Here is a 27,379-nt window from a genome sequence, read left to right as displayed (position 1 = left end):
CGTGAAACAGAGAGGTCTCCTAGCATCGGGCCTTTGAAGCATTATTATAAACGCTAGCGAGCGAATTCAATGACAGATTCACTATTATTGGCCAAAATCCACAAATTCTTCAAACAAAGGGTCATCGCCTAGCTCAGACTTTTTTTGCGCAGCTGCAGCTGTCCCAGTCGTCGGCTCTACCGGACCCTTCTGATCTGAAATACAGTGACTTGAGGTCGGAAGACCGCTTGTCAGACCACCCGCAGGCTGATTTCACCATTTTCACTGCTGTGAAACGGCCTTCCTTCTCGGCTAGATGGACCGCTCTGGCAAGTTCTTTCCGCTGAGGTCGCTCGGAAGGATCTATCCGGCTGAGGAGAAGCTGAAGTACATCAATGCGACCATACTCGGCGGCTCCCTGGATAGCGGTTCTTCCGTATGCCACAGAACCGGCTGCGTGGACATCGGCACCTGAATTTAGAAGCCGACGAACAATGCGCATGAAACCATTGATAGGAGCGAACTGAAGGGCGGTCGCTCCGGTGTTGTATGCTGCCGGTGCAGCAAAATCGGCACCAGAGTCCAGGAGAAAGTCAACCATCTCGATATTCCCCGTCTGCGCAGCAATTTCCAGCGCGGTTGTACTGCCAGGGCCTTTCGCTCGCCCATTGACGTTGGCCCCGGCCGCAAGGAGAGTTCGCGCTAAGTCGAGACTGCCTGAGCTGACAGCAGATTGTAGTAGTAGAAGGTCTTCCATTGTTGACCTTTGTGTAAAATCAACAAGCGATTAGCCATCTATTGATGTGGGTTGATGAAGCGAAACATACCTCATTTCTCCGTCGAGTGGGTATACCCTAATGAGTTTCTGATTGACCGACGCTCCAGCAGCCAGAAGGGTCCTCGCAAGATAGTGGTTCCCGGATACAATACTCTCGGTGAGAGCAAGTCCCTTTTCTTGTCTTGTCCATGTCGTCGATTGGAGCAACATTTTCAAAATCATTAAGCTCCCAGCTCTGGCTGCTGCCTCTAGTACAGAGGACGAAGCATAGAAAGCACCGAGTGATGAATGACTGAATTTGGTCTTCAGGACCTCTGGGTTAATATTCCACCATCCTGCGAGATCTTCAAGGCCGTCAAAGGTCAATTGTGCCGGCTCCACGACTAATACCTTGCCGTGAGGGTCAAGTCCAGATCGAAGCATGAGAGCCACAATATCAGTTCTGTCGGCAAGTATAGCCGCGGCAATTGAATTGGGCGCGGGGAAGCGATTGCGGAACAATGTCAGGAAGTTGGCGGCCGTTCGGGTGTCTGGCATCTCCAAAGTCTGCCAAATTATCGCGTTTAGTTCACGTTCGGTGACCACAGCACCTCGACCCAACAAAGCTTTTGTAAGGGTAATGTTTTTCTGGGTAAGTGCTACTTCGAGAGGAGACTCTGACCACCACAACACGCTTCGCTGGACCGATGATCTGCTGTGATGGACCTGGTCATCGATGCCATAGTTCAGAAGCCAGGTTGTGAGGTCTCTCTTATTGTCTTTTGTGGCAGATATCAGAATTTTTGTTCCGTTCGTGAGGAGGATACTGGGTAGAAGACCTATTCGCTGCAAGAAATTGGCGGTCTCCATATTTGCAATCCGAGGGATATCACGGCCCACACAAGATGCTCCGGCTCTGAGGAGCAATGCAATCGTTTCAAGATTCCCATGCATTATGGCCATGCCGAGAGCACAATCAGGAGCATCGCAATACCTTTGATATACCTCATTGGCTGATGGCCCCATCATCAACATCGCGCGAACCCTGTTTGTGTCGTTCTCCATGCTAGCCAGCCTCAGATGAGAAGCGAAATATCTCTCCAGTGTATCCCAACTTTCCTGGGATCCTCTTTTCAAAAGCAACTAGTACATGCTGATGTTGTTCTGGTCCAGCGCTCGCTCAATGAGTGTTTTTGGCATTTGTTCATTGATCATTCTGAAATTGTTTGCAGTATTCAGATTGGTGCCGACATTTAGCAGCAGTCGGGCTGCGTCTTCTTCCCTATTCATCACAGCAAGAACCAGTGGTGGAATGAAGCGCTTATGCTCAACTGTGTTTGGGTGACAACAGCAGAAGCTTCGAAAAGAAGAAAAGACGTCATCTCGATATTACCTTTCTGCGCAGCTAAACCGAGTGCCGTTGTTTCGTAGTGCTCATCGTCCTCGAGGACAATGACTTGCATTACATCAACTGATACTCCTTCGTTAGCTAAGATTTGCGCCAACTCCAAGAAGCAGAGATTCACGGCTAGATCCAGGGGCGTCAAACATGCATCGCAATGTCGAAGCGGATGATGTCCAAATCTCGGTGACTTCTTGCAAGAACCAGATGGAGAAATTCTGGATCTCCCGTCTCAATAGCCAATTTTTATCGTATCCTCTTTGATGCTAGCATCATGTGATAGGATTGTCTCTGTCAACCTCTTGTGTTTGCTAACAATCGCACTTCCAAGCGCACCAGTGGGCCAATGACGTGAGTGAAGACTCACATCTGCATGGAATGATAGTAGAAGAAGAGTCAGTTCGAGAGCGCGATCTTCCGAGTCAAACTTAGCAGCGATCTCCAAAGGGAAGCTTTCCGACACATTGAATTTTTGAATGAGCGTGTTTGGTTTTACACCCGCCTGAAGCAGTACCTTGACAGTCCGTATATCGCAAGATCTTATGGCACTTGCAAATATCCTCTCTGTTATTGATTCAGCCGTCGGTCCTCCTGTGCGGAGAAAATACTTCAAGTCCTCGTATGAGCTCAGTTCAGAGCCTCTGAAGATCGCGAGTACAAGAAAGACCTCTCGCTTAATCCACTTCGTCACGAGCTCATTCTCATCCCTCTTTCCGAGAGAAAAAAATTTTCGAAAGAAGAAATAGCATCACAGGTACAATGTCTGAACGCATTATTCGAGCTGCCCTATCGGTCTGGACCAGATCGCTGTCTAGTTCATCAGGCATGATCATATCAAATTGGGCCTTCAAGGAAATGCCAGTCACATTCTCTGTAACTGCCACTCTTCGTCTGTTCCTAGCAATAATTGAAATGATTCAAGTTCTTCGAAAAATTTCTCGTTGAATTCCATGCGATATGGCTTCAAGATCGAAGGTTCAAAGTGGCAATATCTTGATGAAATTGATCTTCTTGCTGCGCGTATGTTAGCGCCTGGCCTTTTTCACATTGAGGTATTTTCATACCATGTTTTCCGGTAATACCTAGAGAGTGACAGAACTGAAACCAGGGGAGATCCGAAGGCAATTCGAGCTGGAGCGGACCAGGCAAAGAAGAATCAACAGCTGGAGTGCATACAAAGACCCCATTGGGCGTCTCAGGCGGTGGAGCTATATCATATCAGTTAGCAGCCTGTAGCCATACTGTTCAGGGATTCTCAGCATACCCGAACGAAATCGCTTGACTGTAGATTGGTAGGCGTGGCGACGAATCTCATACTTGACTTTTTTGTAGGCTGCAAGACCCCGTTGATGTAAATATCGCTCTCTTTTCCTTTCCTCTTTCTTTTCCTTTACTGCTCTATCGGCATATATCCATGTCTTAGGGCCTCCATTGTACTTGACGAAACCTCAGTGTTTGAATCTCGTCCCATACTAGCCCCTTCTATTTCGCCATTTAGCCGAAGTCACAAAATAGGGAGGAGCATGGCTCGTCTTACGATTTATCAAACCCATGACGAGTTTTCATGATGTGTCTGACATCTAGTTTCCGTTCCTCGAATGTAGAGACGTTCGATCTCGGCTTTGTGAACAAGCCACACAAGCCACTCTGAGTCTGCCATTAGGCGTCGGTAAGATGTAAAACATTCCAGGGCTGGTATATTTGGACTTGGGTGGAAGAGCGATCATAAAGGGATGCGGTTAGTTCAGTAGACGTCAACAGGCACTTATAATGACAACGCCGAGTGGGAGTGGGCACCACACCACAGCCGGGCGATCCGTGGAGCCAGGATTCTGACCTCGCCCAATCAGGGTGTGCATGATCTAGATGCCGCAACCCCGGCCATCATGGTTGTTATTGTACCCGACTAGGATTACTGGTAGCATCCAGTAACTGCGAAGATACATCTAATCAGAGAATGAATCAGAAGAAACATATCCAGTCTGTTTGTCAGCACATGGTTGGTAAACATTCTGCGCGGGCAGTCAAGTCCTATGCCATTCCCAGCCCGTTTTGGATGCTTGGCTGCGCCTTGTGGGCGACTTGCACCGCCCGGACTTTGAGATGACACACCAGCTGTGTGACAGCCATCTGTGATTCGTCATTGTCAAAATCCGACCGATGATTCCTCCTTTTGAGCTTATCATGTGCCCCTTGGTTAAAATGGAATATGCCTATACGCAGGAGACAAGGACACTGGCAGCTTTGACCAACCTGTGGCCAATATTTATCAATATTTTATTGGCTGAAAGCAAAAGCCCTGTCCAGGGTGCATTCCATGGCGTTCAGGACTAGTAGACAGGCTGTACGCTTCCCTCGCCATAGTTACAGTTGCCACACAGACTCGGACCTTTCAAGTATACCCACCTCCAGGCACACATCCTTTGGAGAACCCCTTGGGGTGAAAGCATTAGTCATCAAGATGAACTTTTATCTTCGCTAATCCAGTATCCAAAAAGCCGTTCAGGGATTGCTAGCTGAGCAGAATCCTGCGACTCGGAGGGGGGAGGTAAAGCTGAATGACGTAGTAGATTCGGCTCAGTACCATGTACCTAGTCCCCGTTTTACAGATTAGTTCAAGAAACAAAGTTAAATCTTGATATTTTGGCGATCTTTACAATGCAATCTAGTGTTTTGCCCCACTCAAGGGACGAACGACGTTCAAGCCTTGGACCATCTCTGGATCTAAGCCACTGAAATCTTAACTAGGATATGGAGTAAGACACTCGTTTTTAGCCCGAGGAACCGATAGGTCGCTTCAGAATCATAGTGGGACCGTTAGTTGGCCCGTTTTGTATGCCTGTAAATCTGACAGTCTTCCCGGGTTAAAACGCAACACAGTTCCGATCCTGACGCATTTTCTCACTTTTTCAGTGATTTCAGGTCGCGTCCAGAAAATATTCTGCCTCACTCTATATACCAACATCTTCTCATCATGTCGCCCTGCAATCCATTTAATTCAAATGGCGGCCCGCTCTAACGCGACAAATCAAACTGGGAACCGAGCATGCTGCCATTCAAAAAAGGCATACCAAGCCACAAAGTGCCCTCCCGAGGCCCCGGTGATGTATGCTGGCAACCTGCAGCTCGTTACAATCTCGGACTCTCCATACAACGCAGAGAATACCTTGCCTGGATACTCTCTGTCACCGTCATTTGGAATAGGCGTATATGAAGACAGATATCCGCATGGCACAACGCCTAGCATACCATTCCAATTTCAAGAGCCAGGCTGTTCAATTTTCGGTTCATCACAATGGAATTCCATCTATGGAGACAGAATGATTTCGGATCCTACCGGTCAAGTCCACAGCCTGCTAGGTCACCAATCCCGCCATCAACAAGATATCAAATCAAAGTTTGTCAATTATTCAGATAGTAAAGACTTATTTGGAGAAAGCGACTGATAAAGTGTAGTGTGAGCCACAACCAGTCCTATTCTTGTCGTTGGGACGGCTGCAGATACCAAGGGCACTTTTCAAGAGAAGCATGCTTATGGCGACACATAAAGTCAAAACACCTTTTTCCAAACAAATACAGATGTCTGAGATGCAATAGGACTTCCGGTCTCGGGCGGGAAGACAAATACAAGGCGCATATACCAAAAAAAGGGAAATTGTCTACGTCTGTGACTCTGGATCTACGCTGGTTTTGGAGGATCAAGTTAGGAAAAAATTGCCAATGCAGCAAAATCTCATCATATCATCCGTTGAAGCATGTCTGACAAGAACAAAGGGCTGTGAGGGTGTAGTATGTATCCTTGTAAATGCATTGTTCGTTAAAGAATAGGAAATTTGACTAAATTCAAACTTGATCTCTATATTCTATTCCATTGAAGAGGGATCTATTTTCGGGAATTTGAACTGGACAGGCCTAGTTCGGCTAGGGCCTTTGTAGGACCAACCTCCTTCCAGGCACGGAGCTGATCATGATTGGAGATATAGACTGACCCCAGCATTCCCGGTGCATTTGATGTTATACCCTTAAATACCTTGGTTGTTCGCGGAACTATCACGATCCACCTTTTCGTAAGGACCACATTGTGGGGGCATGGATCCTGATCGATTTTCAACGACTCGCGCGTCTGTTGCAACAGTCGCTGATAGACCCACAACAATTGGTCGCTGCTTGTGATGTGACCTTCACGTAGATCTCGGAATCGCTGCAAGAAGTGAACGAAAGGCGGCACAGTTGCTTCTTCCTCTGGATCATAGTCTGGGAAGAACTTGAATCCTTCCGAATACCCCTCTTGCAAACTTGGTTCTGGAATAACCTGCAGATGCTTGTGGGCCCTACTAGATCCCGCAAGCTCTGAACAATTAAAAAAGGCAAAGTGATCTCGTTCCAGTCCCTGGACCAGACTCCATGCAGCGTCGATATCCGCGAAGTCAAGGGACTCATTTTGGCGGCGGTAGGAATCCGTCGTCAGCAGGAGGAGCATGGGTCGAAAGACCGGGAATTTGTTGATCACGAGGTAATGTGTTCCATTGACAAGGGTGATGCACTCATCGGGGTGGTCGTATGCCAGATCGCTGCCAGGGCCGAATGTTTTAGGATGAACGTTGGCTTCATCGGCTACAGTGGCCGAGTTGGCCGAAGGGATTTGAAGCCCCTCTCCCGCTTGTGGCTTCTTCTTTAGACCTTCAACCACGTGGAAACAGAACTTGATTCTCATTAGAAGGTGAGGATGGTGGGGTTCATGCAGCGGTGAGAACGAACAAGCATGCCGTTGTCGGTAACCGCGACCGTGTGGCTGGGCTGATAGACAATGATTCCATTAGAGACGAGTCGGTCGAATTTCGAGCAGATCTCGTCGTAGCTTATGTTGAGAGGCATTTCCGAAGCCAAGAAAACGGGCTTGTCGCAGGCTCAAAGAGCTGGGATGAAGCTGAAGCGCAAGCTCCAGGCGGAATAGGCGGTGCCAGCAGAAAAGGCACCGGCGGGATCACGCGACTCAGCCCAACACAACAACCAATATCAGCCCTCATCAGCAATGCAAATGGAAAACCCCTTGGGTACTGAGAACTCAATGGCTTCAGTACAGCAAATGCAAGTTCAATCCCAAAGCGAAAAGCGTGTCAGTTAATGTTTCGAAAAACTAATAATGATAAATTAGCAACGTGTATGAATGTCCAAGTCATTGTTTCGCTTCTGCCAGCATTCTACGCCAAATTTCAGCTCAAGAACCAATGAAGCAAGAGAAAATCATTCCGGTGATTAAATTCCATCAGGCGAATCCGCATAGTGCATTGGGTGCCCCGTCCAGCACAGTGGCAAGGGGCGAGGAAATAGAAACGGGATGAGGCTGGTATAAAAGGCTGATCATCTTGCAGCTATTGCGTGTGATCCTAATTCGTGTCTGCAAAGTCGCGGACCCTGGCAGGCAGGCACAAGGGAAAGGAGGCCCACGTGTGTCTATCCAGGCTTGATAATTGGCTGCTGCTGTTTCTCTGCGGTACGTATTCCCCAGTGGCTTGTCGCTAGTGCTTACCTGCCAATCCACTCCGAATCTGGACAAGTCACAGGCTTCTTCGTACATGCCAATTCTGTACATCCTCGTATCTCGACGCGGGATTGAAACGATTCGAGACATCCAGTGCTGTGACTAATTCCACGGAAACGTCTCTGAAGACAAGGAAAGGATCAAGCAGAATACCATACAGTTTGTGACGCGCGAGTCGAAGAGGATCGTGTGGGCTGCTGTTAAGAAGCTTACTGGGCCAACAAGGAGTTTCGACGGTCATGTTATCTCGAAGCCACCAAAAACAGGCTCGACACCTGTCGCCCCAAATCAGCCATTCAACCAATCAGCCAATCCTTCAAAAGCCGCTCGCCTCAGCAGGCGAGTTCAAAATGTCTCGTTCTTTCTCGTCCACATACAATTCGAAATCGGATTTCACCCGGGTTGAGTGAGAGAGGCGTCCACGCCACCGCGACTCGAAAAAAAATGGCTCTATTTTAAGTGCTGGCTTACCCCACATCCCAAACTGTTCTTTACTTTTCTGGCACCACCGGACGTTGAGTCTAAATCTCAAGACCGATACCATGACAGAAACTAGAGACCCACTTAGCCGAGCCGAGACTGGGGACCTGGGCAGGTTCTCGAAGCTTGAGGCTTCGCTTGTCCAAACTGAGGTTGAGCAGCGCCCTAATTCAAGAGCGCAAAATGATATCGATCGACATGCGGAAGCCACCGACCTCAACGTCAACGAGCTCGACTTCAACTTCAATCTTGGGGCCCAGGACTACCCTCTTGATGACCTCAGGTCGCTTCAACAGGTCTTCGACGCCGTCCAGTTCCATCAGCATCTGGATAATTCCTCGAACTTTTCGCTCGGGACCAATGTTGAATGCTTGAATGTTGACTCGCGGGGAGCAGGTATGGCAACTAGTATCTTCTGGTATTTCCCAGACTGACCTTGGGTAGAATGGCACGCCCTGACCGAGCATGGCATGGATGTCTTTCTCAAGGTATAGAGCGAGTAATTCACCCGCATCTCTACTTATGCCTGACTTTGCTAGCATATGGCTTCAAAGCATTCCCCTCCCTCTCCAGGGAAATCCGCGCCCGGCCGCAGGCTGCTAGCATTGTGAGTTTCATCTTCCCTGTTACCGTTTATTGAGTATTAACTCTCCTAGCTTTGTTCCGCTGGTGCCAATTGACGGAACCTCATTCGGCGCGCGAGCTATGATGACACAAGGAAATGCCCTTCAGCTTATGAAAACCCTACAAGTTAACCCTCTCTTTCTCTTGAATTTGATTGGGCGGCCCGACTATTGGGCGCCTAAATCGCACTGGGAATCTGACAGCGACGGCAAGTTGACAGCTTGTGGTACGCAGAACTTTCCGACGAAGAAAGGAAGTCAAACACCTAACACTCCTACTTAGACCTATTCTGTCAACATCCTCGGTGGAATCTTCATGTTCAAGGCTCTCCGCTATCCGTCTATGTGCGACATGATATCATTCGCAACTTAACTACATATGTCATCTCTCACAAAGAAGGGGATACATCCATCAACACCTTAAAATCGCTCCTCAACATTGCCATGAACACCGCCAACGTTTCCAACAAGCCAGCTGTCTTAATGGACGATCCATTCGATATTCACGTCATATTATCGACCCTCTCACTGGAAGCCTCGAAGCACCACGTCAAGCGATTCCAGCGATTCATGTGGGTTCAAATCAACAAGGTGAACGACCATCTGGCTGGACTGGAAGCAAGCGATCGATCCAGACTCGGTGACCTAACAAAACAACTTCAAATCGTATCGCAAAATGCAGATTCACACATCGCTAATGCGGATGTTGCCATATTCACGGCTACTGCCATCCGCAACGCCCATTTTCGTCTCATCTCGGCGTTACCGGAGTCTAGTCCTTATATCCACCAGCGAGTCGAAGACTCAATTGCCTACGTCATTTCCTCGATGGAGAAGCAGAAGACCTGGTTCCTCAATTACAAGCAGCGCAAAGACAGCACTATGTCTCTGGTGTACAATCTCGTGACACAGCAGGACGCTGCCAATAACATTCAGATTGCCCGCAGCATGAAGGCAGACTCCACGTCGATGACGGCGATTGCGGTGTTGACTATGGCGTTTCTGCCGGGCACGTTCACCGCGACAGTGGTCGATGCTGGGATCTTGGGGAATGCTGTCAGGGAGAGATCGTGGTTTATTTGGTTGGTGGTTACACTTCCTTTGACGCTGGCAGTGATGTTTTGCTGGTGGGTTTACCAGAAAGCCAAGGAGCCCAAGATGAAGAGAATGCCAGAAAAATCAACGAGCGAGGAAGTCGAGGCAGTCGCTGAAGCGAAGGTGATGAGTTCTTTGAGAAGACGCAGTGCTTTTAGTAGTTTTTCATTCCGAGGAGGAATCGGTCGTGGTTAGGTCGTGATGAGAGTACATGATGTAATGGCAGTGCTAGTAGTATTTCAGCGTGGTACATTCTTGCATATCAATGACATCTGTGATAAAATCTGAATTCCCGTCTGTTAGCTTCATGATCCCTCTACTTGGCCTCGGGCTGTGGAGTTTTGCGGTAAGCTGGAGGTAGCACATTCTCCAGCGATGCTTTGACCTGCAACGCCAGCGTCCGCGAATGCCATTGATGCAGCTGCGTATAGCCGCCCATTACCCAAATGTTATCATAACAATCTCTCGCGGACCAAGTCAGGCCTGATTGCCAGCATCTTCCACACAGCGAGACCTGTGAAGAGAAACAGAGCCGCCCAGGATCTCTGGCGCGGTGTTGCAGATGTTTCTATAGGCAAATCCTGTACATCAGATGATTGCATCCGCCTCCAGAGTGCTCCCTTCCGAAAAGCGCAGTCCGGTCACGGTGTATGCGTCGGATTCGGCAAGGGCTTTGATAGCCACCTTCCTTTCCTCAATCAACCTGGTACCGCACACATCCACATAAGTAACCACCAGCACGCTCGAGGTTATGCATCAACGCATGCAAGGGAACGGCGCTGTCGAGGACTGGTAATCCAGCCGCTTCCAATCCTGCGTATCGTTTTGGCTCCTGACACGAACACTTGAAACAGGCCGCGGGCAAGCTGGCTGTCCACGGACATTGGGAGAGAAAGGAAGAGCTTGTCGGCAGCCTCTACGCCCGCGTCATAGGCGCCGAGACTCATCTTGTCGCAGCAGTATTCGACGGGCATGATATAGGTCTGCGACCGGACGTCCATTGTGGACTCGACTCCTGCGGCGTGGCAATCTTCCAGGACATCGAATGCTGTGTTGGCCGATTCCACCACGATCACGGATTGAGGAGCATCATGCCAGTACATTTTATTTTTTTTTTTTTCTTTCTGATTTTCCCATGTACGATGCGCCTCACCTTGGCACCCTTTTCTTTCAACTGTCGACCATATTTATCCCCTGGTAGGCGTCCTTGTTCGCAATCTGCGGGACATTGGGCTTCTGCGATCCGATATTTGTCGCTAAGACAAGCTGCTTCGAGACTACTTGGCGCTATCCAGAGGCGTCTCGACCTTAACCTCCACCGCTCCTTCTCAGAGTCATATTGAGTGTACCTGACACGTTCTGATGTGATCATATTCAGGTTGAACGTTCCGACGTAGTGTCTGACATGTGCTGCGAGATCATTTTTAGAAAGTCCTCGGTCGCCGGTACTTACTCGCAGGTACAATGAATTCCGGACGATCCCTTGGGGTACAGAAAGGTTATCACGGTCAGAGCTCGCTTTCCTTTTTTCGCCATGTTGATGCCATGTTTGTAATTTATGGCCGGCATGGCACCGACAGACGAACAGTTGCTAAAATACGAAGGGGCGTTATATTCTGTTGGGACTTCATTGACGGTACAAGATTGGGAGTGATCCATGCTGTTAGGTGACTGTCCAGATGCCTGTTCAGCTAACCGTTCGGTTGACCGTTCAGAAGACTGTTTAGGAGTCTGCTTGTAATACTGTCTTGACTATTCTTAGAGCATGTCGGGTAGTCAGGTGGAGTACATATCTCTATAATCCAGGTATAAAACCCTGTTGAGATTGAAAAGTGAGCTTTGGCCGCTATAACCTTCCGTACTCGGGGTTACACAGTGCTGACAGCCCCTTGTTTTGATTGGCGCAAAATTCACTTTATTTAGCCCAAAACTGCTCGATCCGTCCGATGTGGGATTTTGGTACAATGGTGCTCGTTTTCGTGCAGGCCCTTGCCTCGGATCCTGATGTTTATCTCTTCATATGGGGACGAATCATGTGATACATTCTTCAGGTTCTGGCAGTCCTGATCCGTTTCTGAGCATCATACCAATTCAAGCTTCTCTCATCTACCTCTGTGATGTCCCACAGCATAATCTGACAATGTGATTGTCCTGTCCAGTGATGCTCCCCATTACCCTACATTGTGTACGTATACACTTGTCGTAGTATAAAGTGGGCCCGCCCAGAAAGCCAAATGTGGCCATTTGAAACCCAAAAGACGCCTCCGTCGATCCCGCTGATGCAATTGTCATGCAACCCCAAGGCAACCCTTCAAAATCACCATTTCGAGCAAACCGCTTCGTCCCCGACCGTCATTGGACCCCCTACAACGCCCAGATTGCGATAATAGCCAGCATGAACTAGTCCGACGAACGCCTCGGCAATCCCGCTGCTGTAGCCGAGCGACCCACCCCCTTACAACCCCGAGGCTGTGCCGGGAATCCGATGGAAAGATTTGTTATGCCCTAGTGCCCAAGGCCAGACCGGGCTTATCTTGCGTGAGATCGCGATCGTCGATCGACATTCTGTCAAACTCTTTCCCCTCAATCTTCTTCCGGCAATTGTGTTCTTCTCCTCATGAAGTATGCTGGGTCTCAGAGGTGCGCCCAAGTCCGCGCCCGGGGTGTACCCGCGAGGGATCCCTTACTGGCGCGTGCTAGTCGATCACGGCGCCGTCACGCAAGAGGTCCTCGACTATGAGTTCGCTGGCTCGGGCACCGAGGATGACCCCTACGCCGTGACCTGGATTCCCGACGACGCGCGCGATCCCAAGTTGTTTAGTAGTCTCAGGAAACTATCCATTACTCTAACGGCTGCGGCGACCACGCTCATCGTCTCCTTGGCTTCGTCTGCGTACAGCGGCAGCATCGATGAGGTCATCTCGGACTTCAATGTCAGCACGCAGGTTGCGACCTTAGGACTGTCGCTGTACGTGCTGGGCTTTGCTATCGGCCCACTACTCTGGGCCCCCGTTGGCGAAGTCTGGGGCCGACAGGTCACGTTCTTCTTCAGTATGTTTGCGCTGGCAGCCTTCCTGGCAGGCTGTGCGGGCGCTCAGAATATCTGGACGCTGTGTATTCTTCGTTTCTTCGCTGGTAGCGTTGGCTCGTCGCCCTTTAGCAATGCCGGCGGAACCATCTCCGATCTATTCACAGCGAGACAGCGCGGTCTGGCGCTCAGCTTGTATGCTGCAGCTCCGTTCCTAGGGCCATCCCTGGGTCCCATCATCGGTGGATTCCTTGGCATGAAGGCCGGCTGGAGATGGGTGGAAGGTCTGCTTGCTGCCACGGCAGGCTTTGTCTGGATCCTCAGTACACTTGTAATCCCTGAAACGTATCCGCCGGTTCTGCTCCGTCGTCGCGCTGAGACCCTCTCAAAAATGACCGGCAAAGTGTACCGAAGCAAGGTCGAAATCGATAACGGTCGAGTGCGGCTGGTAGACTTGTTGAACAAGTCTCTTCTTCGCCCGTGGGTCCTCCTGTTCAAAGAGCCGATCGTTCTGCTCTGTGCAGTATACATTGCCATCATCTACGGTACCCTCTACATGTTCTTCGATGCTTTTCCCGTCGTTTTCCAGCAAGGTCGGGGATGGAACCCTGGCGTGGGTGGCTTGTCGTTCCTGGGGATCATGATTGGCATGATTATTGGAATTGGATGGACGGTCCCTGCCAATATCCACTATATCAAGATCATGGATGCCCATGGAGGACATGCGCCTCCAGAGGCACGTCTTATCCAGTGCATGCCGGGGGCGATTTTGATCCCCATCAGCCAGTTCTGGTTCGCATGGACCGATTTCCCGTCTATCCACTGGATCGTCTCCATCATCGGGACAGCACCATTCGGCACGGGAGTGATCCTCATCTATCTGGGCATCATGAACTACCTGATCGATTCGTACACAATCTACTCGGCATCCGTGCTGGCATCCAACGCCGTTCTGCGCTCTGTCTTCGGCGCCATCTTCCCTATTATCTCAACATGGATGTATGGCAACCTGGGCATTCACTGGGCTCCGTCCATCCCGGCTTTCCTGTCCGTGGCCTGTCTCCCAATTCCGTTCCTCTTCTACAAGTACGGATCCGCTATTCGATCCAAGTGCAAGTATGCTGCCGAGTCGGCGGAGTATATGCAGCGCATCATGGCGCATTCTCTGAAGGAAAAACAAGCGACTGCGAATCAGTCTGAGCCGATGAAGGCCCCCCAGGAAGAGTCCAATCTGGAACGGGCAACGACACTGCATTGAGTGAGCGCTGCACCAATACTTGGGCAAAAAAAGCTATAGAAATACAGAGTCTATTAATAGAACTTTACACATATTTGAGATAATGGCATAATGTCTTCAGCAGACCACATCCGTTGATTTCAAAATATGCAAATGTACACTGGAAATTGACTCTATTGCCAAAGTGGTATATGTAGGAATACGATGCTGGTTGAATATGTGCATCATCATCAAATCAGCACGCGTCGCAGACCCTCCGTGCCGCCGAGGACTCGTCGCCCTGTAACCGGACATCTGCCCTTTCCACTCTCCCACTTCCCGCCGCGCTTGCGAGACCCTGGCTCTTGCTCATGATCATCCTGCTTTACATTCTCCTCATCCCCGGTGATTTCCTCCTCCCAAGGAGCACCGGCGCCTTCTCCATTCATGAAATCCAGCTGTCGCTGGTGCTCGCCATTGAGCCAGTGGAAAATACACACGTAACAGAACACATAGCCTGTCTGGCAGGCTGTCGGGTTGGTAAGGGTATTCAAACAGACGGGGCACATATTGGCACTAGAGGAATCGGCCGGGGGCAAGGGCACGGTGAAAATGGGGAGATAGGAAGTCGCGGAGATGGGAGGCTGGTGTCGGCGAGAAGACTTCAGGGCAGACTTGAGATCTCCCGAAGCGGACTTCTTCTCTTTCTCCACTGCCTGCTTCTTCTCTTCTTCCTGGGCTGACTTCTTCCGGTCGGCGGGGTTGGTCAACCCTGAAATCACAGGTGCCGGTAGATCGAGGACCTCTGTCGCCTTGCGAGCGAGTTGACGGGAGAAGTCACTAGCATGCCACCACTCCAGGAACTTTAGGGCAAAGATCGATGCCGGCAGGAAATATCGAAGCGACGTCAAGAGCTGCGGGTACATGTTCTGCGGGCTGAGCAGGCCCATGAGCCCCGAACCTGGACGCTGAGATCGAGAACCACCAGGGGCCGGCTTAGGATCCAACACTTCAGCGATGGCACGGTGATCAGCGGCTCCGAGGCGGCGAATCCGTGAGCCGATGAGCCAGAGGAATGGGGAGGAGTATTTGGTATTATCGAAGAGATAGGCGAGGTTGAACGCCAGGATAGAGAAGTAGTACGCCGCATTTACAGACGGGTATACATTGCGCAAGAACCACTTGTAATAGTGGAAGATACGCTGACGCACTGTCGGGTTGGCGGGCAGGTCGTCGCTGGGGTTATATCGTGGCCCGCCGCCCATGACCAGAGACGCCTGTGGCGCAGCATGGATGTCGTACCCTTCATCAAGCTTGCGTTTCAGGTACGGGATGCCGACCATCACTAACAAGTTCTTCCACACGTCGGCTGAGTGCAGTTTCAAGGCGTCGCGGACGGGTCCGCCGGCGCCGACTTGGGCGCGTGGAATCTCGCCATTCTTGGTGCGGAGGACGCGCTCGCGTTTGAGAGAGTAGAAGTTCTCTGTGAAGGAGCCGCCAAAAGTTCGGAGGTAGTAGCGTTCGACGATAAGCGATAGAAGGGCGTAGACCTCATCATATGAGTTCAGGATCCGGAGAAGATACCGAGGATGGCGGTGAGTCGCGACCGCGAGAAGGTATCGGAGGGAAGGGGGAAGGAGGTCGGATAACTGCTGCTCGGCGAGGAGTTCTGAGGAGTGATGGACTGGTTAGGGACTGCGATTGTGACTCTGGCTGCGACTGCGATTGCGACCGCGGCTTGTGAGAGACTCCGCAATAGAGACGTAGGATGGTCCCAGTCTGGGGATCTGACTCCCCCGCAAAGGCTTGGGCATGGGAGACTCACCGAAGAGCGACGGCTTGTGCTCATCGAACTCCTGTTGAAGACTAGGAAGGTACTCCATGGTGGGGAGCACCAGTCATCGTCGAAGGCTGAAGGAGAGGCGGAGGCGGAGGTGGGCGAGGTGCAGTTGCGGAGGTCGATTGCCGGAACGAGATCGGCAGCCGAGGCTCATCCTGACATCCGATTCACCTCCATCCTCCCACTCTACAATGTCACGACTTACATTATGCTGAAGAATAGTGTGTTTGAACGTAGCCATTTTGATTCTCTCTACAAGCAGTATTCTAAATGCCTAGGTATTCAAGTATTCAATGGCATATCTACAGCGAAAATGATCGAGCCCTTGAGAAAGCTAAAGTTCCAGACCCGAATGGCCCTCCCGACGGAAGTCGGGCTTGGTCACAACGTTATGCTCAGCATTTTGGATCCGATCAAGGAACTTCTTCGCGTTTTCAGGGTCGTCGGCGAAGAGGGTATCGGCCACATGTCGCTGAGGAGTCTCGCCCATCCATTGGAACAAGGAGATGTCTCGGAACTCGTCAGAGCGGAAAACCTCGAGCATCTCAATGGGCTCATCCCCGATGTTCTCGACAAAGTGACCCATATTGCGAGGCACAATGCCCACGTCTCCGGGAAGGTAGTCGAAGGTTCGAGCAGTGCCTTCGGCAGCGAAAATGGTGACACGGGCACGACCCTTGATGAAGAATGACCACTCGTCTGCATTGGGGTGCCAGTGCATTTCCCGGATCGCACCAGGCTCGATGATTGCGTGTGCGGCTGAGACCGTCTTGGAAACGGGGAAGTTGTTCGAATCAGTAATGCGGACCTCACCACCGCCGTTGGTGCTCTGGATGGGGTCCTGGTCAAGCATCCGATGAGTGAATTGGTACTTGGACTTCTTCGCCTGCTTGCCCCGTGGAGCTTCTTCATCAATGGAGCCTGGTTGAGAGCCCTGGAAAATGTACTTTTCCCCGGCAGGGATGTGGGCAAACACCCTGGGATCCAGGTTGAAGTTTTTTGACAGCACGGACTTAGGGGTATGCGCTGTGAAATGTGTTAACACGATGTCGTTCATGGGTTGGGGTCACTGCACAAGCATACCAAACCAATCTGTCAGAATAAATGTTGATTCTTCGGAGAAGCGGCCATCGTCAAAAATCAGGAGGAACTCGGTGCCGTTGGGACTCAGTCCTTGCAAAGAGTGAGGCACACCACTAGGGAAGTACTATAGAGATAAGTTAGCTGTGAACCGAGAGCAGTAGCTGCGGCAGCAGCCAAGAACTCACCCAAATATCTCCCTTCTTCAAGTCGTCGATGAAGTTACCCCCTTCATAGTCAAGTGCGGTCACGCGGACCTCGCCCTCGAGAACATACGCCCACTCAGCTTCCTTGTGCCAGTGAAGCTCACGAATCACTCCTTCATCAAGTCTCATGTTGACAGCGGCAAGTTCGACGCTGGTTCCGAGTTCGCGGACTGTGGTCTGTCGAGTCCATCCTCCTTCCTGTATGTATAATTAATACTTTGTCCGGCTCGCTTGAAAAAGAGTAGCAGTACCTACCTCAATGCGGATGTGGGAATCGGCAAAGCTCCAGCGCATGTTGGGCAGATTGCCCTTGTCGGTGCTGGGAGGCCTCACGAGGTCAGGACTCTGTCGAGAGCGCCCATTATTCCAGGGACCGAGGACAGATGCACCCAGTCCATTGCGCCAAGGGAGCGGATCAAGCTTATCGCCAACAGAGTCCACGGCCTTGTCATATGGGTCTCGGTGACTGGGGGTGAACGGGATGCGTCCGCCGCCGGTGACACCGTTGTAATTAGTCGGGAGCTCGAGACCATTCAGAAGACGTTGCTGGGGTCCATCTTGGACAGGGATTGCGCTGCATAGGCCTGCAAGGGCCAGCAGAAAATGGGCATGCATGGTGACACTAGGGCTGCTGGCTCTGTGTCACACGCGTCTTGGCTTGAGGGGATGCGGCTTTTTAAGTAAAAAGAAAAGATGGCAAAAGAAGGAGATAGCATGGAGGGCGGATCAAAACGGGATGCGGGGAAGAGCGCAATGACGCCCAAGACATCCCTTGCCACTCTGAGTGAGGAGCACGTAATTCGGCGATGGCTTCCTGGGCCGGTGTTTGCACGGCTCATTCAGCAGCAATGAAGGATAAATGAGCATATCCAATGACCTCTTGGTAATTACAAATTCAAATGCTGTATCCACAAGTGCCATAGTAACCCTTAGGAATGTTTTAGACCGCGGATGTAGAATGTTGCGAGCCAAGGCAGCATCTTTCCTTCTACCACAGTACTCCGCAGTCTCCGCACGTCGCCCGGCTTTAGCTCTCCCGACTGGAGCCCGCGGCAATACGAATCACCCGCAGAGCTGTCGGCTTTCGCCAGTTTCCTACGAACAAAAATTGGACATGGACAACAATGGCAATGATCGCAGTTTCGTGTGATAATTGATAAAAGACAGGGAGGTTTTTGCAGCCACGCTTCCTTTTCTCCTACCACGCTCGCTTCCCGTCATTTTTTACTTAGATACTTACCAAGCAACCTACGCCAATGATGTTGCCTGTTTCAATGTGACAGCGATTGCTCAGGCCCCATGCCCAAAGTGCTCTCGCTATTTTACTCTATATATTACCTGAAGACCTGAGTAAAGTCCCAGTCATCTGTTAAACAATTATCTACCTGGTCATCTACCCAGTCACATACATTGTAGTACAGGGCGGCGCCTGGATACCTTTGTACAGAGGATTTTTTAAAAAATACTTACTTTTTGAGTTATCTAAACATTTATATAGCTAGACAGCTGAACTGGTGCAGGGGATTGGATAGCCATAGGTAGTAATTCACAATCTTGAACTAGAACAGGATGCGTGTAATGATCTCAAACTCCTGCTCTCCAAGGATAATGTCAGTCTCTCATTTTTCCGGGGCCCGGTCGAATAGCGCCGCAAATGGGATAATCGTGGGGAGACTTACGATGCCGCTGGGGGCCACCTCAACTTTACGGGAACAGTATGCCAGCTGGTTTGCTGCGGGCTGCTGGGCAAGAGACAGCATCTGAGCCCGTCCGGGTATAGTCTGTTGATAACGGCGCTGGTGAGAGGATGTGGATCGTGTGGGGAGCCAGTTGCTATTTCTCGAAGATGCTGCTCCGTTTCTGGATATTCGAGCTAATGCTGATGCTGATGACCAAAACCATCCGCACCATCTCACTGGAACTAGAGAACCACCAGTACGCATCCCGAAGAAGACGGGGATATGATTCGATCATACTAGTCTCAATGACAAGCGTTGCCCAAACGTGAAAGCCGGTTGGCGAAGGATTGACGGGTAGATGAAATAAACGCCTGGTCTGTTTCCCCTTGAAAGAATTCGGCTTATAGGTAGCTGTTGCGGCTCATTGCCAATCCTCTCCTCTCAGTCCCATTGAGTTAAGCTGATCGTCAATAATGCGGGCAATATTGTGGGTCGTTATAATATGAGCTTGTGACGGGACCACTTTGATAAGTGCAGCGGAACCTTCCCATTGTTAGCGGTAGTCAACACCCAAGGGACTGCTGCGCTTCTCGTTGTCGAGCCTCTGTATCGCCGAAGGTGGCAGGCCAAGGACAACAAGCCACTGATTGTCGTCGCCATTCTCCATAAATAGTCTCTTTATTTCCTCGGTATCGACTTTAAGATGCTCGAAGTGAGTAAAGTTTACAACACGAATCGGGGCGGGGCGCTGTCCGTAAGCGAGTTAAGGGCAACGGCATCGACCGGGTACATTGCGGAGCGCCCGATCGTGCTATGCAGTACTGTCAGCAGAATTACCAACGTTCAACGGAATCAGCGGAATGCGACAGCATGGCAGCGAAGGTAAACAACTAGAGGAGTTATCATGGTTGAATTCAATGGGAATTTTGACGAAGTCAAGTCGCACTAAGCCTAGGTAGGCAGCGGGAACTTGAATCCGCCATGGCTTCAAATGACGGCATATCTTCGTCCCTGGCTTCGAATAATATCTTGGTCTGAAAGAAAAGATGTTTAGGATCCAGGTCAAATTGGGCCTGTACTATTCCTATACTTGCAACTTGGGTCTGGATTTTATTACATGCTTTCAAATGTCACGGGAGGACGCGATTCGAGGTAAAAAGAGTGTGGCTACAACAATCTCCTAAAAGATCTTAAATTGGCAAGGACCATAGTCGGACGCGTGTGGTATAGGACAAATATATGCTACAGCTACTATACAATGTATCTTCATCCACCCTTACCCGGGACCTTGGACAAGTGCTTCTTGACACTGGGTCCAAACATCCAGGAAATAACTCGCGGTGCCCTCCTGTGCCCGGTTCTGGATATCTGCATCTGCGACGAGGAGACAGTGCATGAGGGGAGTCACGACTGAACCCTGGAGCAGAACTGGAATAGCTTCTCGCTCCATCATCGGCACCCACGCAGAGATGCAGTCGCGCGCTCGTTTTTCTTCACCCAGATCAGCGTGTAGCTGGAACAGTCTCCTGTAGTCCTCCGGAGTACGGCTGACTCCCTTGAGAGGAAATTGTCGCCAGAGGCGCCAAAACCCATCGTAGTCTTCACATTGGAACTGGGTCACCATAAGCTGGCGCGCCTGCTCCACGTCGAAAGGGACATCGGCAGCGGCCACAATTTTGGACAGTCGACTCAGCATCTGGCGCTGGGATTCGGTCCATTCCAGTGGGTGGTCTTGATTCGATGGAAGGTCAGCCGTGGTGCCGGCGACTTGGTATAGCATATTGAATACTTTCAGATTAAGGATCGGGACACCGCGGAGACTGAGGCGCTCAAGAACTTGCAAAGCCAGCTCAATGTCCGCCTCAGACAGAATTGAGACAGGCTGCCCAAACTGGCCCTCCATCTTCTGGGGAGTCAATAATGCTGATACTACCTCAAACGCGAGATCATCCTTCAAATCATAGGTATTGCCGAGATAGTCGGTAAAAGAAGTAAATAAGCCTTGCTTGCTGTACGCCGGGTGCTGGCGTGAGATTCCTATAGATTGCAACTTCAAGCGCAATGACGCGATGTCCTTGTGGGACATGTCGGATGGTAGACTCCCATGTAGCAGTCGCAGAAAAAGAGTAGATTGGTAATCATCGGGACCAGTTCCAAGCTCACTCCTGGCACTTTCATGAGGCAGCCCAGTGAGAATCTCGAGTAGCACCTCTGTGGACATTCCACTTCCAGGAACTTGCCCTAGGGCTGACGGGGTAGAAAAGACGGCAGTCATATTCGAGTCGGCAGATTTGCTCGGGCCGTCACGCACGGTGTGGATTCCTCTCGTCTGGCCGCCAGGGTAGCCAGCGATCTTGGGTGCACGGCCTTTGATTGGGGTGGACTCGGTACTGTCTTGAAGATCCTGCTGTCTTTTTCGCTCGGCTCTATCCAAGGTTCCTTGCCAGAGGCCGTCCAGATCAACCTCACTTCGCTTCTCTTCGGTGAAAATTTGGACCACAACATTGGTGCCTGTGTCAAGCTGGCCGAATCCCTCAAATCCAGCATCGCTGAGCTCTGTCACGGTGGCTCCCTTATCCACTGTTCCAGCATTCACACAGATCCAACCGGTAGTGATGCCGTCATCCTTTTCGTCCACCATTCTACCAGCATTGGCGGCAGCACGCGCTCGCTTGGCCTTACGACGGAGCTTGATCTTTAACTCGTTGCGACCTAGCAAACCGTCGGCATATGGGGAGAGCTTGTATTTACTCCGAAGCCATCGGCACAGGCGATCAGCAGACACATTCAGATGCTTCACACTGCGTGCCGTTCCAATGATCATGATGGTATTGGCGCCCAGCGCGGCAGGAATGTCAAGTCCACGCAGATCAAAAAGCTTCAACTCGTCCAGACCAAGATCTTTATATGTATATTCGAGGAGCACCGGAAGCATTTCGGGAGAGTTCTCAGGGATTTGCGGGATGTGGTCACTAGGTACGGCACGAGACTCGTCGACGGGCGCTTCTTCCTGTAAATACCAAGGAACATGCGGCGTGGCAGCAGAGCTCCTGGGTGTTGACTCCACAGCATTCCCTTCCACTGGTGACGGGTTGATCTCCGGGGGTTGCGAGACAGGGGGACGATCAGACCGTAGCGTTCCTACTGCGGAGAAAGCTCTGGAAGTGAAGGCAGGTCGGATAGCAAAGGTGTATCGAGGCATCGGAACGCCGGAGGCGGCAAGGAATGACCTGACAACCTCATGGCGGCAGGAATTGCACGCGGCCCCTCGCAACAGGGCTCTGCTCATGGCGGCGCAACGGTGTAGAGAAATCAGATGAAATCAATGAGATCATCCCGACCGAGAAGCCGGCGAAACTGGTATCGGGGTGCAAACAGTGCAAACGCTGAGTCAGCGATAAAAGATTCGATCAACAGCGGGGCAAAAGTTACAAATCGACTTCGTTCGTGACTCCGTCCCTCTCACAGACTCTTTGAACTAACGGGAATTTCCTTTTGGAATCTCGCGAAGATGTCGATGGATCTGGATGCCCCCGTTCCCATGTCGGGAATGCAGCAGCAGGACCAACCCGTCACTGCAACGTGAGTTTTTTTCTCTTATCGCGGGGTTTTTTTTTTTTTTTTTTTGAGACTTCGATAGATGTTTTTTGATCTGTATGCTAACTTTTACAGTATTCTCTGCTGCAACTGCGGTGCTCCTATTGATGGAACTACTGCTGCTGGTGCACTCTGCCAAGACTGTGTTCGCCTCTCGGTCGATGTCTCGCAAGGCGTGCAACGTGAATCGACGCTGCATTTCTGCAGGGATTGCGAGCGATGGCTACAACCCCCTAACAGCTGGCTTGTCGCCGCTCCCGAATCGAAAGAACTCCTAGCGATCTGTTTGCGCCGCCTTCGTGGCCTATCGAAAGTCCGAATTATCGATGCCAGCTTCATTTGGACTGAACCTCACTCTCGCCGTGTCAAGGTCAAGCTCACAATCCAACAAGAGGCTTTCCAGGGTACCATCATTCAACAGTCCTTCGAGGTTGAGTATGTGGTTGCCACGCAGCAGTGCCCCGACTGTCAGAAGAGTTTCACCCACCATGCCTGGCGCGCGTCGATCCAACTCCGACAGAAGGTCCCTCACAAGCGTACCTTCTTGTACCTCGAACAGCTCATTCTGAAGCACGGCGCACACAAGGATACTGTCAACATTAAAGAGGCAAAGGATGGTCTGGACTTCTACTTCGCTAAGCGTAACGAAGCCGAGCGCATGGTTGAGTTTCTGTGTAGTGTGGCTCCATGGTACGGATAGCCACTCCCTCTTATGCTGAAAAGGCATATATGCTAATTATTTCAACAGCAAGGTCACCAAATCGCACGAGTTGATTAGTATGGATATCCATACAAGTGTTGCTCAGTATAAGCACTCCTTCTCAATCGAACTCATCCCCATCTGCAAGGATGATTTGGTTGCACTCCCTATCAAGCTTGCCCGTCAGCTTGGAAACATTTCTCCTTTGGCCCTTTGCCACCGCGTCGGCAGCTCTGTCAACCTCATCGACCCCCAGACACTCCAGACATGTGACGTTCCCACGGCTGTGTACTGGCGCTCTCCGTTCAAGAGTCTCGCCGATGTTACCGAGCTGAAGGAGTTTATGGTGCTGGATATTGAGCCTGTCGGTCAGACAAACGGTCGTTTCTACCTGGCCGAGGCCACTGTTGCTCGTGCCTCGGATCTTGGATCTAATGACACCACCTATTTCACACGAACCCACCTTGGCGGCGTCTTGCACGTCGGAGACTCAGTCCTCGGATACCACCTGACCAATACCATCTTCAACGACGATAACTACGATGCGATCGAAGCTAGCAGTCAATACGGCTCCACTATTCCAGATGTTGTCTTGGTTAAGAAGCACTACGCACGCAAGAAGAAACCCAAGAACCGCGCCTGGCGCCTCAAGCGCATGGCCCGCGAGTATGAAGAAGAGGCTGCTGCTGCTGCTGCCAGTTCTGCTGCCCCCACTCGCGCCCAGAAGCAAGATGCCGATCGCCTCGAAGCCGACTTCGAGATGTTCTTGCGTGATGTTGAAGAGGATCAGGAGCTCCGACAGACCCTGGATCTTTACAAGACTCGTAAGCAGGCTGATGCCATGGAGGAGGATAGCGGCAGCGAAGACGAGGCTCCGAAGATCAACATGGAAGAGCTGCTTGATGATTTTGATGAGTTGAACATGGGTGGTGACGAATGAGCTTTCTGCGTGTGATATCCTTGACGATCATGGCTGGCGTTTATATTTCTTTACGATGGGCTCTCAAGAAATCAAAAGTTTCGAATATTTAGAATCATCACATATGGTGTACAGAATGCACAAATGCAAATAGGTGCCTTCATCGTCAAATATTGATGGCACATGGATATCTCAATACAAGTATTTGGTAGAGTATTTGGTATAGCAGCTGCCCAGGCAGGGTAGATAGATCAAAAGATCTTGCCCAAGACTCGCTTCGCGTCGTCTCCGAGACTCTCCGTCTTCTTCGCAGAAACGATATCATTCTGCTTGAATGTCCTCCGAGGTTTCTTTTCTTGGGGCTTTTGCGGTTGGGGCTCCTCCGCGGCATCTCCCGCATCCAAGCGCCGCTTTCTCTGTGCCTCTTTCGTCTTCTCGATACCCTGTTGAATCCGAGACTTTTCCACGCCTTCCAGAAAAGCTTTTTCTTCCCTCTTCGCCCTCATATCCTCAGCTCTCTGGCGTCCCTCTCGTTGCACTCGTTCGATTCTCATCTGCTCCATTAACTGATCCCATTTGAGGCCTAGCATCATTAGTATGAGTAAGAATCGAGGTACTGAGGTTTCCATACCAGTCAAGTATTTCATGTTCCAAATGTCATCATGGTACCACGATCCCTTTTTCCCTCCAATGATTTGGCAATTAAGCGTCTCTGCAGCGAGCTTCGCGCTATTTTCGCAAGTAAATTAATACAGCTCGGCCGGACAGCGGGGAAGGATAAACTTACGTTGCCTTGCTCTGAAATTCCACCCATCCATCTGAATAAGTCTTTCTTTTATTTGACCGACGCTTCGGCGCGGAGCTGTTGGGAACGGTCGGCTGCAGGAATACTTTCGTGATGGGTCCGAAACCACGCTGTTCTATGAACGTGCGTAGAGCAGATGGTCGGAGATATGGCGGCAGAGAGCTCAGATAAATGACACCCGGCTTCTTTTTCGACTTCTTCGTGGGCTTCAGTTGTTTTGTGGAGAGAGGCTTCTTGTCTTTCGTGGTGTCGAGGTAAACGCCACCATCTCTATCTTCGGCTTCGTCGTCGTCTTCGGAGACTTCGTCATCACGAGGCTTCGTTGTCTTGTTGTGCGCTTTTCCCTTTCCCTCGGGCTCATCATCGTCAAAAACTTCTTGGTCTGATTGGTCTGACTGTAGGCCGAGCAGATCCTGAGTATCAGTTCGTCGCTGTCGCTTGGTCGTTCGGCCTTTGCTCCTCGTCAGGTTCTCTTCGGACTCATAGCCGTGGTCGCTAAGCTCTTCATCGCTTTCGGGGAGGTCGAGGAACTCGTTATGCATGCGTGTTGTCATTTTGTTGTGGTTGCAGCGAGAGGGAAGTCGGGAGGTCAGTCGCGATTAAGCCTGGAATCTTTTTTTTGACATGGCCCGTGCGTTATTAAGGACCCACCCACTCTACTCAACTAAGGTATCAAATACAGAGGGGTAACTATGGTATTCCCAGTAATCTCCAATGATTGATATTTGCTTCTATAGAGAGGTTCTCTTGTTAAAGATAGAAGTGTTGTTCATTGGTATCAGAAAGGACAGGTCTATCCTGCCCGAGTTATGTGCATCTTCAGTGTATCACCAAAAGCCAAGTGACCTCTCTATGCTTCTCAACCGAAAAGAGATCAGAAAATCACAACGCCAGAAGTGGGAATCAAGAGCCAGGAATGAGAGTTTATCAAATCCGCAAGAAATAGAAAAAGTAAAAAGTGTGCGTCGATCTATCGCGATATGCTGAGGCTAGCATAGGGTATGCAGCGAGAAAGAAAAACGCCACATGGAAAGGCGAAGGGAACGATGCTTTGCCTAAATTCCCAAAGACCACTTCATACGCTCGTAAACGAAAAAAGCGGTGGCAGACATCGGTACAATCTTGATGTACCCAATCGTCAGCCCAACCCAGAACCCACGGAATCCTCGCTCAAGCCAGACCGTGCGGCCCGTTTCAAGGATGCTGCGGCGATGGCCATCGCCGACTGCGCCAGAGACCTGCATCCGTCGTCGGACGACTTCAAGTGGGTAAGAAAAAGTCTGGGCCACGAGACCAGCGATAGCTCCAGAGAAAAGCTCTGCTGCGGCGGTAAGCTGGGGGTGTCGAGAGCCTTTCTTCGGTTTACTCTCCTCATCGGGGATCGTGGTATATTTGGAGACAGATGGGTAGCGGAGCCAATCGCCTATCGTGTCGTGGGTCAGGAACGACACGCCGGCGTAGGGGAGCATGCCGAGGATGGTGGGAGCAAAGCCACGGTAGAAGTTTGCGAGGCCGGAGCGGGGGACGACGTTGGTCACGGTTGACGAGACATTCTCGGCGGTGGTAAATCCTGCAGAGGCCTGCTGTGTGCTGGCAGCGACGGCCGGTGCTGCTTCTGCGCCGGATGATGGGGGCGTGATGCGTTCGCGGTAGATTTGTTTACAAATATCCGTCAGGGATGACCGAGACGACCGTTTTGTTTCAAATGCCAAACGCACGCGAATAAGCTCGAGCGGGTATGTGAAGAATACAGAGGTAATACCGGCCAAACTGCCGGATACCAATCGACGGACTGAGGTCTCTTTGTCCGGGGAGTTTATAACAATGGCACGGATCTGTTCGTAGGCTAGGAATTTGATGGCCGCGTAGGGGAAGATACGCAGAAGGGTAGCGGAGTGTCCCTTGTATAAGCCTCTGGCCCCTTCATAGCGCTTGATGTCACTGATTGCAGCGAGAAGTCCGGTCCAGCTGCCTGTGTATTTTGCGAATTTCGGGTTGGATGCCTGGAAGAGGATCTTGACGCGGTCGAGCGGTGCGACCACCGTTTTGGCCTGTGTTCATTTGCATCGTCAGAAAAGGCTCAATGGGATAGAAGATCTTCGTGTTTTATTCCAGCGCACTTACCGCACAGCCGGCGACTCCTCCTGCTAGGCCGCTTCGCGATACGTAGTCCACACTCCGCTTCTGAAAGGGAAGTTGCTGCTGCCCTGTCTTCTGCTCTCTCTCCACGTTCACAACCTGACCATTGGTGCCACCTGTAACCGGCGTCGAGGACGATCCTTGTTGTGCGAGCACACTCATCGGATGGCTAGGTTGCGGACTGATATCCGCGCTTGAGGGAAAACGGTGGCGTGGCTGTGAAAGAAGAGCGGAATGGGACTGCGCATGGTCTTGAGGTCCCGTCGACATGAGCGGAAGGGAGGGGGCGCTG

General features: G+C 50.9%; 12 protein-coding genes across 12 annotated transcripts; 3 read left to right on the top strand and 9 right to left on the bottom strand.

Moving 5' to 3' along the window:
* Window positions 1-133: 133 nt before the first annotated feature.
* On the bottom strand, window positions 134-736 carry N7532_005091 (ankyrin repeat domain-containing protein; the record flags this gene model as incomplete). Its single annotated transcript, XM_056617585.1, has 1 exon — window positions 134-736. The coding sequence occupies one exon, from the start codon at window positions 734-736 to the stop codon at window positions 134-136; it is 603 nt and encodes a 200-aa protein (XP_056473744.1).
* A 30-nt stretch (window positions 737-766) lies between these two features.
* N7532_005090 (uncharacterized protein) lies at window positions 767-1,690 on the bottom strand (the record flags this gene model as incomplete). Its single annotated transcript, XM_056617584.1, has 1 exon — window positions 767-1,690. One exon carries the CDS (start codon window positions 1,688-1,690, stop codon window positions 767-769), a length of 924 nt encoding a protein of 307 aa, XP_056473743.1.
* Window positions 1,691-6,021: 4,331 nt separating this feature from the next.
* On the bottom strand, window positions 6,022-7,013 carry N7532_005089 (putative phosphorylase; the record flags this gene model as incomplete). The annotated part of the gene is made up of 2 exons (XM_056617583.1): window positions 6,022-6,840; window positions 6,897-7,013. The coding sequence occupies 2 exons, from the start codon at window positions 7,011-7,013 to the stop codon at window positions 6,022-6,024; spliced, it is 936 nt and encodes a 311-aa protein (XP_056473742.1).
* Window positions 7,014-8,222: 1,209 nt separating this feature from the next.
* N7532_005088 (uncharacterized protein) lies at window positions 8,223-10,073 on the top strand (the record flags this gene model as incomplete). Its single annotated transcript, XM_056617582.1, has 5 exons — window positions 8,223-8,556; window positions 8,605-8,648; window positions 8,700-8,767; window positions 8,817-9,010; window positions 9,067-10,073. The coding sequence occupies 5 exons, from the start codon at window positions 8,223-8,225 to the stop codon at window positions 10,071-10,073; spliced, it is 1,647 nt and encodes a 548-aa protein (XP_056473741.1).
* Window positions 10,074-10,466: 393 nt separating this feature from the next.
* On the bottom strand, window positions 10,467-10,879 carry N7532_005087 (Monooxygenase; the record flags this gene model as incomplete). The annotated part of the gene is made up of 2 exons (XM_056617581.1): window positions 10,467-10,581; window positions 10,722-10,879. The coding sequence occupies 2 exons, from the start codon at window positions 10,877-10,879 to the stop codon at window positions 10,467-10,469; spliced, it is 273 nt and encodes a 90-aa protein (XP_056473740.1).
* Window positions 10,880-12,502: 1,623 nt separating this feature from the next.
* Window positions 12,503-14,164, top strand: N7532_005086 (MFS transporter; the record flags this gene model as incomplete). Its single annotated transcript, XM_056617580.1, has 1 exon — window positions 12,503-14,164. One exon carries the CDS (start codon window positions 12,503-12,505, stop codon window positions 14,162-14,164), a length of 1,662 nt encoding a protein of 553 aa, XP_056473739.1.
* Window positions 14,165-14,373: 209 nt separating this feature from the next.
* Window positions 14,374-16,005, bottom strand: pex12 (ubiquitin-protein ligase peroxin 12; the record flags this gene model as incomplete). The annotated part of the gene is made up of 2 exons (XM_056617579.1): window positions 14,374-15,791; window positions 15,948-16,005. The coding sequence occupies 2 exons, from the start codon at window positions 16,003-16,005 to the stop codon at window positions 14,374-14,376; spliced, it is 1,476 nt and encodes a 491-aa protein (XP_056473738.1).
* Window positions 16,006-16,296: 291 nt separating this feature from the next.
* N7532_005084 (RmlC-like cupin domain-containing protein) lies at window positions 16,297-17,863 on the bottom strand (the record flags this gene model as incomplete). Its single annotated transcript, XM_056617578.1, has 4 exons — window positions 16,297-16,988; window positions 17,046-17,169; window positions 17,231-17,446; window positions 17,504-17,863. 4 exons carry the CDS (start codon window positions 17,861-17,863, stop codon window positions 16,297-16,299), a joined length of 1,392 nt encoding a protein of 463 aa, XP_056473737.1.
* A 2,340-nt stretch (window positions 17,864-20,203) lies between these two features.
* Window positions 20,204-22,216, bottom strand: N7532_005083 (RsfS/YbeB/iojap family protein; the record flags this gene model as incomplete). Its single annotated transcript, XM_056617577.1, has 1 exon — window positions 20,204-22,216. The coding sequence occupies one exon, from the start codon at window positions 22,214-22,216 to the stop codon at window positions 20,204-20,206; it is 2,013 nt and encodes a 670-aa protein (XP_056473736.1).
* Window positions 22,217-22,438: 222 nt separating this feature from the next.
* Window positions 22,439-24,164, top strand: N7532_005082 (ribosome-binding protein NMD3; the record flags this gene model as incomplete). Its single annotated transcript, XM_056617576.1, has 3 exons — window positions 22,439-22,509; window positions 22,600-23,214; window positions 23,273-24,164. 3 exons carry the CDS (start codon window positions 22,439-22,441, stop codon window positions 24,162-24,164), a joined length of 1,578 nt encoding a protein of 525 aa, XP_056473735.1.
* Window positions 24,165-24,394: 230 nt separating this feature from the next.
* On the bottom strand, window positions 24,395-25,502 carry N7532_005081 (RNA-binding ATPase activator ESF2; the record flags this gene model as incomplete). Its single annotated transcript, XM_056617575.1, has 3 exons — window positions 24,395-24,726; window positions 24,775-24,872; window positions 24,931-25,502. 3 exons carry the CDS (start codon window positions 25,500-25,502, stop codon window positions 24,395-24,397), a joined length of 1,002 nt encoding a protein of 333 aa, XP_056473734.1.
* Window positions 25,503-26,003: 501 nt separating this feature from the next.
* On the bottom strand, window positions 26,004-27,357 carry N7532_005080 (coenzyme A transporter; the record flags this gene model as incomplete). Its single annotated transcript, XM_056617574.1, has 2 exons — window positions 26,004-26,999; window positions 27,073-27,357. The coding sequence occupies 2 exons, from the start codon at window positions 27,355-27,357 to the stop codon at window positions 26,004-26,006; spliced, it is 1,281 nt and encodes a 426-aa protein (XP_056473733.1).
* Window positions 27,358-27,379: the final 22 nt, after the last annotated feature.

Source organism: Penicillium argentinense (genome assembly GCF_028826775.1).
Source record: "Penicillium argentinense strain IBT 30761 chromosome Unknown utg000005l_segment0_segment0, whole genome shotgun sequence".
Classification (NCBI taxonomy): Eukaryota; Fungi; Ascomycota; class Eurotiomycetes; order Eurotiales; family Aspergillaceae; genus Penicillium; species Penicillium argentinense.
Note: the sequence above shows the minus strand (reverse complement) of the source record. Positions and strands in the feature narration are given on the sequence as shown.